We start from the raw sequence: 11,732 nt of genomic DNA, 5'->3' as shown, positions 1-11,732 counted from the left end.
GTTAATAGGCAAACTCACATAGCAGTACGGTATTGCGGTTTAGCAACTCAGAGTAATTTCGAAATTCCCGACCATCCCGACCTGATACACCAGGATGTGTGTATGTCGTCGGATTTAACTCATTTGCTTCCTCCAGAGGTCAGAACCGGTCGGGCACTATGGAAGCTCAACCTAGGTGGTTGGACGGATAAGACTGAGGTCTGACCCTCCTGGACCGGTGGGCAGATTGAGCTTATATAAATCAGAAAAAAATGTGTAGTGATCAATATACTTCTTTAAAGTTTTAATATTATCGTGTGTTTGGCGAAACTTGATTTTGCCCCCCCCTTTTTTATATTTATACGTGGACGACATTTTGACAGCCCTTCCAATAGATAAAATTGATGAGGTACTGAAAATACTTAACAGTTACCATGAAAGACTGAACTTCACCTGTGAGGTGGAGGAAAACGGTTGTATAGCGTTTTTGGATGTGAAAGTAACACATCAGGTTAATGGAAATCTGAGTACGAGTTGGTACTCAAAACCCATGGGATCGAACCGGTTAATACAGTATATGTCCTTCCATTCTTGGTCAACTAAATTTAACGTGCTGATTGGATTACTAAAAAGGGTTTTCAATTTGTCGTCGAAAGGTGTTACTAAGAAAGACAAAACACTGGTTCGGGAAATTTAAAAAAAGAATGGGTACACGAGAAAAATGGTAAATAAATTTATAAACAATAACAATCTATGGAAGATAAACCCAAACGAAAACTCGGAAATGCTAGAAGATGAAAATGATTCTGAAATTTCCTATGTCACTTTCCCTTACATCGAATCCCTTACATCAGAACAGTTGAGAAGTTGTCTGAAAAGGAAGTTACCTCTAGTTAAGTTGGCCTTCCGAAACAGTAATGCGGTTAAAAAATACTATTCACCGCTAAAAGATAAAATTGAGAAAGGACTACAATCAGGCCTGGTATACAAAATTTAATGCACAAACTGCAAGAAAGTATATTATGGTGAAACCAAACAATACCTAAAGAATAGAATTTATCAACATAAATACACAGTCCAAACTAGTAAAAACAATGAAACTGCCTTGGCACAACATGCAGTTGTTGAAGGTCATACATTTTTAGTTGATGATGCTAATATTGTTACAAAGGAACGAAATAGTAAAAAACGAAAGTTCCTGGAGGCCCTTTACATAAAAAAAGATAAACTGTCTGTTAATTACCGCCAACACTGTGATATGATAAGTGATTGCTATTTTAATTTGTTAAACAATATATAAAAATAATCTAGTCAATTTTAAACTCTGGAGGAAACTTAAAATCTGTGATAGTTCTGATAATAATTGTTAAAATATTGTTAATAAAATAAATAAAATTTATTGTTTAAAAATAGATTTTTAAGAAAAATGCAATTTTAACTGTTGACTGGTTTTTTTAATGTTGATTCGTTGGTCTGTGATAAGATGTTGATAAGAACGTCACATGAGAGGTTGTGATAAGGGTCTATTCAGGTTCAAAAAATTAAAACGTTTTTTCGTAGTCTGAATAAGTACCACACTGGCTCTTTTTTAAAATAAACTGTTATAAAATATTAATGACTGACGACCACTTTTTTAACCATTGTAAGTAGTGAAGAAACAGTGATAACCATGTTGATCTAAAAATGTAAAAAATGTTTGTTCTGTGTACAGGCGTTAACTCACCTGAGGAAGGATTAAAATAAATCCGAAGCGTGTGGATAAAAACTGGTTGTGATTTTTTTGAGATGACCCACCTTCAAGAAGGAAAAATCATAAGGTTTTAATATTCCTTTTGTCAACTCTTATATACGTACAAGGTACATGTAAGTATGTCAAAAAAAGCCCATTTATAAGTATGTCGGGTTGGAATGCAGGGCCGCTGGATTCGAACCCGGGTCCTTTACCTTACAGTGATGAGCGCCGTGTCAACGCCTAAACCGTAGCGGCCACCGACCCCCCCCTCACGATTTATTTCCCTGCATTATTATTAATAATATATTGTTATCATACGTAAATCATACTAAAGTTATTATTTTTACTGATATTTACATTAATTTTATTTTTACTTATGTTTATGTTCAATGTAATATTTTTGTAGTATATATTTTTGAATCATCATAAGTTGGTGATGAACAGGAATTAATAACAAAAATCTAGAATTCATTAATATTATTCAGTTTCCGTTTTTCTCAATTGTAAGCCTATTTTAACAATTTGTAAAACCGTAAAACTCAATAAATGTTTGGCTTAGTTTCACTTGTAATAATTTCAATTTTGTTACGATTAGGTCAGTAAGATCTTTCCCACGTTCTCTCTCTTTTTTTGGGGGACTGGTGACAGTCACATCTGCCATATGCCACTTGTCTTATCAGATTTCTTTTCTCAATTTCCGTAATGCTGCAGTTTCGTACAACCTGATAACAGATGTGCCTACCGTCTCTCTTGCCTGTAGACCTAGGTCGACCCTCTCCCGGCCTTCTTGTGTGAAGCCCTGTTTCTAACAACCCTTCCTGTTCTGATTTACCCTCAGTCTCCTCTGTCTTCGTGCTTGCTGTATCCTTCCTCTAATAATGTTCAATGCTTGACTGAAACCGTTTAAGAATAAGAATACAGTAAAAATCGTTTAAATGAACACCGGTTGTAAAAACATATCGATTATAAAAACGAAATTTCTAGTTCCCGGCCAGCTTTAATGCGACTTAATGTATAAAATATCTGGTTATAAGAACACCGTTAGTAAGAACATATCACTTTTAGTGACCTAAAGTTATTGTTTTTCTGAGAAAACAAACCTTTTGTAAGAACTTCATGAGAAAATAACAGCACACAGCAGAAAATAAACACTTCAAAACTGGGCCCATTGAAAACAGTTTGATTCAAGGCTATGAAGACGTAGACTTGAGGTCTTGCTACCCATGGAATCATCACAAATGAAGAAATCGTTGCATGGGTCAAAGCAGAAGAAAATGATTTAGAAGAAGACAATGCCATAACAGATGATTCAGGCGATTTTTCGTGCCCCATTTTGAAGGAAATGTTCTCAGCTATAAATATAGTAAATAAATTTTTAACATGTAATGACAATTTTGCAGAGGAATCTATGAATCTATGAAAATGACAGTGATAGAACTTGTCACCATTACAGAAAATGCCTTTCACATTCATAAAAAAAATAAACAAACCAATATTACAGACTATTTTTCAGTTTTACAGTAAATACAATTTTTGTGATTAATCTTTTTGTTTTTATCTTAAAACCTAAACAATGATAAACAGGGCTTGAAATTCGCAAACGCTTTTTATTTCCAAACTTGTTACTAAACGGAATTGCTAATTTCAACCCCTTAAAAGTAGTTACAGAGGAATGGCTGAAAGAGCCTTCAACTTTCAAAAAATTGATCAATAATTAAACATAAAAAAATTGATTACCGGATATAGCAACTATCGGGCTTAAGAACCAAGTTCAGGCATGTTCTTATGAACGATTTTTACTGTAATATCAAATGAAATGAACGAAGGGAAAAGATTAAACGAAAGAAGTCTTTAGGGGTAGCAGAATGGAAGGGTGTAACAAAGCATTATTTACCGTTTATTTTGATTACGATATTTTCTAATTCCCTGTAACTAATGAATACCATGAAAGATAATGGATTGATTTTTAAAGTAAATAAATTGAGTGGTGCGTTAAATTTGACCATCAGAGTATTCGGCTATTTCAACCGTGAATTTAAAAATGATAATTGAGGTTTGACAAGTTCTTTCATATCTGTCATGTTTCATCTTATAATAAAAATCACAGATAAGTTAATTTGGATAGAAAAGTATAATTTCAAACATAATTCATTTAAGGCTAAGTTGAGTGAACAATATCAACATCCCTATCATATTTATTAGGGTGGATGAAACAATGAACACCTTGCCACCCTCACAGCCATAGGTCAGGTTTATGTGGATTTTAAATTAGTATAGAGTGAGTCCTCGTTGGAAAGGACACTTGACTGAGTTCCACCATCCTTATATTTGTTAATTAATTGTCTCAGTGCATTTTTTTCATTACACTTTATTGGTTTTGAGGCCATGCACCACACCCCCTGAAGAAGGGAGAATTATATTATTTTTTTTTTAACTAACGTTGTTCTAAAACGCATTCATTGTGCCATCGAGAAACAACTATTTGCCCAATCGATTCTTCAGGGAATGGATCGGCAAATAATATTTAATTCTGAGAAAATAAAATAAAATTGCCATTTTCCTGAAAAAAGTCTCATTGGTCAAGACAACTTTTTATACCCAACTTGTATAACGTATATTATTTATTTTACAACTTGTACGTAGACATTTCTAACACAGTTTTCATAGTTAAGGAAAAAGGGCAGGGCATTTATTCGTCTTAATCACAAGATTATTCGGAAATCGTGAGATGCGGTCTGGTGTGATGTAGGTTTGAAAAAAACATTTTCTTTATCGTGCCAACGTTTCGATCTTTATTGAGATCATCTTCAGGGACTGGGATTTACCAAGATTGTTTAAATTTAACAAGAGATGTGGAAAAAAGCGAATTTATACAATGCAAAAAATATTTTTTGTATTCAATCAAAGTATTTCTACTCACTCAAAATGTTTGTTTTCTGCGAAATTGTGCCATTCTTGCGTGTCGTGTTGAGAGTGCCAGTGAGATATTAACATCGGTCTTACATCCCAATATCTGGATAAGAGAGTAAAGCAACATATCTATGATTGCAAAATACTACACCACTCGCTACCCACCATTTTGAACAAAGACAATTTCGACTTGAACAATCCAAAAATATTACTCACAGAACAAAACAAAAATAAACGTAAATTTTTAGAAATAGTTTACATCAACAGAGATGAACAGCATCAATTACAGAACAGGCACGTGTAAAATCAGTCGCAGCTACGCCAATATTATTAATCAAATTCAATATAGATAACATACATATATCATCACATCACACAAAACACATATTATAACATATAAAACAATCATCACATTCCACACATCAAACATTTTTATATAGTTTTTTACAATCATAGATATGTTGCTTTACGCTCTTACGCTTTACTTTGATTGAATATAAATATATTTTTTGCATTGTATAAATTCACTTTTTTCCACATCCTACATCTATTTGTTAAATTTAAACAATGTTTGTAAATCCCAGTCCCTGAAGATGATCTCAATAAAGATCGAAACGTTAGCAAGATAAAGAAAATGTTTTTCTCAAACCTACATCACACCTGACCGCATCTCACGATTTCCGAATAATCATCGACTAACGGTCACTATTCACCACACACTTAATCACAAAGTTCATTACGTATAAGTAGATAATTAATTCTTGAGAGTATAGCACTAATGGCTGCCCTATGGAGGGCGGTCCTATCCGGGATGCCGTACAGAGTAGGTTTCTGGGTTCTTTGCGCGCTTTGAACCCCTAGATAACACGTTAAGTTATCTAAATGATTTTTATCCATATCCCTCTGATACGTCCATTGTAGGAAAGAGATACATACCACTAGAAATCAAGCGCATGGTATCTACCTATATCGGGTGTCCATTTTAGATGGCCCGGCTGAATTTCTCTTGAACCAATGGCGCAATCAATTTTTTTGCAGAAAAATTATACAGGGTACCTCAGGCCATGTTCAACCTCAAAATTTCAAATACGACCATATAATTCCAGATAGATTATTTTAAAGGATTTTTATGATGAAAACAATGGTGATTATCGGATTATCTCAGGAGAATTTTGTGCAGCGCCTAAAAGAGAACACGAATTGGAATTCTGTTATGCTGACTGGTCAGTCGCGTTTCCGTCTGTACAGTGATAGCAGGCGCCGAAGAGTCAATGCCTTAGTTCGTGCTCCCTTCAGTGCAGTTTGGAGGAGGCGGTGGTCTGGTCTGGGATTTACACTGGAGGACGAACTGGACTCCATATTGCCGAAGGCAACCTCACCGCAGTCCGTTATGTCCAAGACATTATCGGGGAATGCATCCTTCAAACCAGGGATCTCATTGGTAGGAAGTTTCGTTGACAATACCAGACCTCATAGTTGTTCATCAATGTTTAGAAAACCTGGGAATTTCCCATCTGCCTCATCCCCTATCGCCTCCAGACCTCAATCCTTTGTATCCATTGGGCACATATAGGATGCATTGGAGAGAAGGTTTTTCTATCCCCATCCGCAGCCAGTTGACCTGCAACAACTGAGTCTAGCGTTACAACATCTATGGAGTGAAATTCCATATAAAATTAGTAATAAACCTTATTAACAGTATGCCTGGCAGGTGCACAGAGGTTTTAGCTAACAGAGCACATACAACAGTATCGATTGTTTAAAAAAATTATTGTGTCCAATAAACAAAATTATGGAATTAAAACCTTTTATTTCGTTATTTTTCATAATCCCTTATATAAATTTTCCTTCTGTAAAATACATAATAATTTCTAATATATTTTAATGCGATTTATAATAAAAATAAAATAAAAATTGCCAGGGAATGTAAATACTACAAAATTTGCAATCCCTATTCATTTTTGAGCAGTTTACATTTATGTTTTATGGAGGTGTTTTAATTTGGGCCATCAATACAGTATAAATGTGCAGAGGATGCAGGATACACCTAAATAAAAATTACATTTGTTTTTAAAATTTTATTGCTGAGAAGAACAATAATAAAATCATGTCGTAAGTCACATTTTATCTATTTGTGAAAAAGAAACTTCATACTACTCTAAGTATAAAGGAGAAACTTTTAAATCCAGCATAAATGTGCCAACAAAATTGCTGACCGAACAATAAATGTGTTATAATGGTTAACGATACCTTAAAAGAAATAAGAAACTGAATTTGGCACAACATTCATTGGTATTCAAAAAGATGGATAACACATATTTTTGAATCAAGACCTTATTGGCCACTATATTTACATTTTATTATAAAATAATATATAAGGACCTATTTAATATATTTAAAACTATGATGAAACTGCGAAAGACAAACCTTTTCTTGATTAGATTTTGATTACGTTTAACATAAATACTATTGTCTACAAACTAAAAAAGAAAAAAATAAGCTATGTGTATGTTGATTAGTTTCACATCTCATATTTTCTCACTGGGATTAGTTTATTTTCCTAGTATTTACTGTAAAGCATAAATGCTAGGAAATCACTATACACAACGAAAGGTCGGTCTTTATATAATTAAATATAAAAAGCTCTTGTTTGAAATGAAATTAAAAAAAAAAATAAAATAGTGATTTAGTAAATTTTAGTGTACAGCAATTTTAAACGACTCCTAAATCTGTGCGAATGCCGACGTCGTTGCTGTGCTTCTCAGCAGCCATATTCACTTCGACCAAAGTGTCGATTGAATTGATGCTAACTCCTTTTAAAATCTTTTGGGCGGCGATTGACGTAAAATGTAAGGACAGATCACTCAACGAGGGAAAAGGGCAAAGATCGTTTTCACTCTGTTTGTTCAAGCCGTCTGACTTTTCGTGGGTCGGGTGCATTTTGTTGGACGAGTTGAGACAGTAGTTTTTATCGTCTTTTTTATACGATAAGTCGTTCTGAGTCGCCTTGAATATGTTCTTGTAGCTCAACACTTTGTCGAGGATTTTGTCATTGCTCAAAGAGGGCTGGAGAGGACTCATGGAGTAGGAAGCGTGTTTGATGTTGTTCAGAGGGCCGTTGTCGTCGAAGCTGTCGGCGACATCGATTAAGCTGCCGGCTTTTAGGGACAATGCCGAAGGGTCGAAGACGTTTTTCTTCTGGCACATGTTGATGTTGTTTTTGTTCTCCGACACTAGACACTTTTCTTCTAACTGGATGGTTTCGGTGGAAGGGAATTTCATTTTCAAATTGTTTTCCGCGTGGCCGAGGACTTTGGTCTTGTTGACCGAGTCCTTCGGGCTTTCTCTGTTCTGGTACAGTGAGGTGGGACGTCTCGATCTTTTGTAATCGCTTTTCGATCTTTCTTTTTCTTCTTTTTGCACCTTTTCCGCCGTCGAAGATTTTCTGGACTTTTCAAAAGTTATGACGGATCTCATCGGTGAGTTGTGCTGTTGGACGTAAATCTTGGTGGAATTGGGCCCGTTGATGGTGGTCGTGAGCATGGCAGAAGGGTCGTTGATGGATGCTGTCATGTGGGTGTCGACTTTCGTATCGGAAATGACGCCACCGGCCGGATTCGAGGAGAGCTCGACTTTGATCGAGTTCTTGGGCATATGGCGGGGCGAGGTTTTCGGCGAGCTCTGGCTCCCGGTCTGGGATTTGGCTTTTGACTTCAGGGAACGGGGAAGGGAGTTGTAGCCGGACGAGGCGGACGACATCGCCTTCGGCGTGGTATTGCTGCATAGAACCGTTTTGGAAGAGGACGGAGTCGAAGGTGATGACGGCCTCGACGGTGACATGGACGGAGCCCGGCTGCGCCTCCTCGGCAGCCGCGATGTACTCAGCGACCTCCGTCTCGATCGGATCGTCCCGTACTCCGACGCCCAATCTGTATCACTCTTGGCCTGAAATGACAATTTTAAAAATTAAAAGTATATATTGGGCCACAGCCCTTCTAACACCACATCATAAGAAAGCTAGTCGATAACCTACAGGATCCATAAGGTGGGAAAGTTAGTAAACTTTAAATTCTAATCTTCCTAAATTTTAAGGATGTACAGCTCAGCTTTAAGTGAAGGTCAAGTACATATAAAGTCCCTTGAACTTCCTTTGCTTTAAACACAAATAAGGTATGGTAAGTATTTTTTATGCTTACTTATATTCATTAGTCATAAAAAGGTATATAACTTATTAAGCTTTCAGTTCCTGTAAGTATGTGGAACTAAGAAACAATGTTTCTTAATGTTTTAATTACAAATAATCATCACTCAATCTGACGCTAAGTATAGGAAGATTTTAGAAAAATATTAAGCTTAGGTAAATACTTGGAAATAAGGAAAGTAAGTACAACAGACCATAAGGTTTAAGTAGAATGATGATGTGCTACCCGATAGAAAAAGTAAGGAAATGGGTTTTAATATAGGTCAAGTATGTATAAATGAAGTAAGTAAATAAATAAGTTCTTTAAGTCTAGAATGCTTTATGGTGTAAAATAAATAAATCGGTAGCTTGACTAACTTTCATATTTGTACTAGACTTTAAGTACAAATAAGCAAACTAAATAACTCAGTAAGCCTTTTTTTAAATTTATTGAAGAAACTTTATTTGTACAATGTTACATTATAATCACACAGTAGATACTACATAATATTATACCAAAAAAAATCACATGTGGTGAGGTAAGACACCCAAGAAAGCCTAAGTTAAAGCCAAGAACGTATCGGTATGTTATGTAGGTAAGTTCTCTAACCCTCCTCAGGGTTCTTTAGCTCATAAAAAAGGTATGTAACTTATCAAGCTTTCAGTTCTAGTAAGTAAGTAGAAGTAACGAACAAAGTACAAATAAGTATGTTAAGAAAGCTCCAGTTAATACTAAGCTTTACATTCAGGTAAATGGTTAGAAGTAAGGTAAGTAAGAAATTCACTAATTTCGTGGTCCGCTTGACCAATTAATATGTTACAATTAATTCAGGTTTTTAGTTGAGATAAAAAAGTCAATGGCACGAGCGGGATTCGAACCCACGATCTTCGGCTTGATACGCCGCTGCTCTACCACTTGAGCTATCGTGNGGTCAAGTGGTAGAGCAGCGGCGTATCAAGCCGAAGATCGTGGGTTCGAATCCCGCTCGTGCCATTGACTTTTTTATCTCAACTAAAAACCTTAATTAATTGTAAGTAAGAAATTTAAACTAAGTGCTAAATATATAGAACTAAGTATGTTCCTTCAGCTTATTGAGCTTTATGCAGTAAAGAATTAAGTTACTAAACGTAAAATACTTAAACATAAAATATACATTCTAGTAAAGCTTCAGTTTAAGTCAATACATGTATGCAAGAAAACCAAATTATTTCCTTAAAATTGAAGTACTAAGTAAGATAAGTAGGTTGGTATGTTTTCCAGTGAAGCTCAAGCGAAATGCATATAAGTATGTTACGAAGTAAGTAACCAATTAAGTTTCTAAACCACTACGCTTTAAGTACAAACAATAAATGTTTTAATTTTATTTTTCGCGTAGGTATAAACTTGTCAGTGAGTTATGTGATTTTATCTGTAGGTATTGTACATATTAATAAGGTAGTAGCATTTAAGTTAGCAAGCTGTAAGTTCTTGCCAGGTACGACAATTAATACATGTAGTGATTACAACTTTATGAGCAGCAGCAAGCCCATTTGTATGTCGGATTCGAACCCGGGACCTTTCCAGTGATGAGCGCCGTTGCGGCCACCGACACCCACTCTAAGCTATATAGCTATAAGCTTTAAATACAGTTACTATCGTGGTTAATGGAATTTGATTTATATTAAATCATAGTCATAACTCATCGTCATCGAAGCTATTTGGTAGGTAATGCATGCAGGTAGAAAGACATGGAAATTATTCGAAATTTTTGAAGCGGTTTATACCATTGATTGAGTTTGAGTTCCGACAGATTGGAGATGTGCAACAGATGAGTTGAACCATTCAGGCGGGGGGAAACCGTCCGAGATTGAGGGGCTGGTCGACGTCGCCGCTGGAGGAGGAAGCCGTCTCGGCCACCTGAAGATCTTCCAAAGTAGGGAACACTTTTCTATAAAATGTACAAATGAAGTTAAAAACCTCGTTTCGATTTATTTTGAAATACGAAAAAACACTTGCTTGTTGATGTGTCAGTGTTATTATTCTGCAGCAGTCTGACGGAGCCGGCTCGGTGTAGTGTCGAGAGCTTTCTCGAACTGCCAAGAAGTCTCATGGAATGCCTTCTTTCCAGTTTTCTCGTCCCTGAACATTTCGTAGGCGATCTCGGGTACAACACTTTGTCGTTTTTATTTCCTGCAATGGATTATTGGGTTAGATATAACGTATTAATCTAAAATAACAATAATCTGAAGAAAAACTATTTGGCGTAAACTACACCATTCAAGTAGACGCCTTGGGCGAACGAAAACATTTACAATACCACCAACTTAACATGGATACATTTGGACAATAAAAATATTAATGTTTTGAGGAGCATAGTGCCCGAGTATTTAGGGTTTCGACTCGTATTTGCCACACTAGCGGTTCTGGGTTCGAAACTCGGCTAGCCCATAGTTTTTTAATAAAAAAATAGTATGAAAAAAGTATTCTGAACTGGTTTGGCCTTTAAGCCCTCCCATATGACCGGACTGACTATAAAAAAACTTGCACGGCCGGCTTGAAAAAAAAAAACGCGAATTTTTTCGCTCTTTAAAAGCTTACATAATTTAAATTTAAACTTACTTAAACTTATATTGAGAATAACGTGCGAATGCTGAGACACATCGGAGAAACATAGAACATAAAAGGCAGATACAAGAAACGCATCAGACCATTTGAAGACAGAAGGCGGAAAATTGAATTACACGACTCACCAAATAGAAAACAATCACAAACCTTTGACAATACAAAAAAGCATGAAACTACACAACGTACAAAAAGGGGAAAATGAACATACTCGAAAATTTAGAAATACAGAAACAGTTAACACTAAAAAAACTAATAAATACACAAATTAACAGTAGCGGGGGCGTCGGTGGCCGCAAGGTTTAGTCTTTGACACGGCGCTCATCACT

The 11,732-nt window shown here is 35.8% G+C and overlaps 1 protein-coding gene across 3 annotated transcripts in view; it reads right to left on the bottom strand.

Annotated features, from left to right (window-relative positions):
- Positions 1–6,684: 6,684 nt before the first annotated feature.
- The window catches only part of LOC106665264, a 182,912-nt gene continuing 177,864 nt past the window's right edge, over positions 6,685–11,732 (bottom strand). For all 3 annotated transcript variants that reach the window (XM_024226760.1, XM_024226762.1, XM_024226761.1), the window contains 3 exons: positions 10,798–10,971; positions 10,566–10,729; positions 6,685–8,566 (listed from right to left, as the gene is read on the bottom strand). In XM_024226760.1, the coding sequence (XP_024082528.1) occupies positions 7,334–8,566; positions 10,566–10,729; positions 10,798–10,971 (1,571 nt within the window). In that variant the 3' untranslated portion in view covers positions 6,685–7,333. The remainder of the gene's footprint in view (positions 8,567–10,565; positions 10,730–10,797; positions 10,972–11,732) is intronic.

This window comes from Cimex lectularius, unplaced genomic scaffold (genome assembly GCF_000648675.2).
Source record: "Cimex lectularius strain Harlan isolate CLEC.00 unplaced genomic scaffold, Clec_2.1 scaffold140, whole genome shotgun sequence".
NCBI classification, from domain to species: Eukaryota; Metazoa; Arthropoda; class Insecta; order Hemiptera; family Cimicidae; genus Cimex; species Cimex lectularius.
Note: the sequence above shows the minus strand (reverse complement) of the source record. Positions and strands in the feature narration are given on the sequence as shown.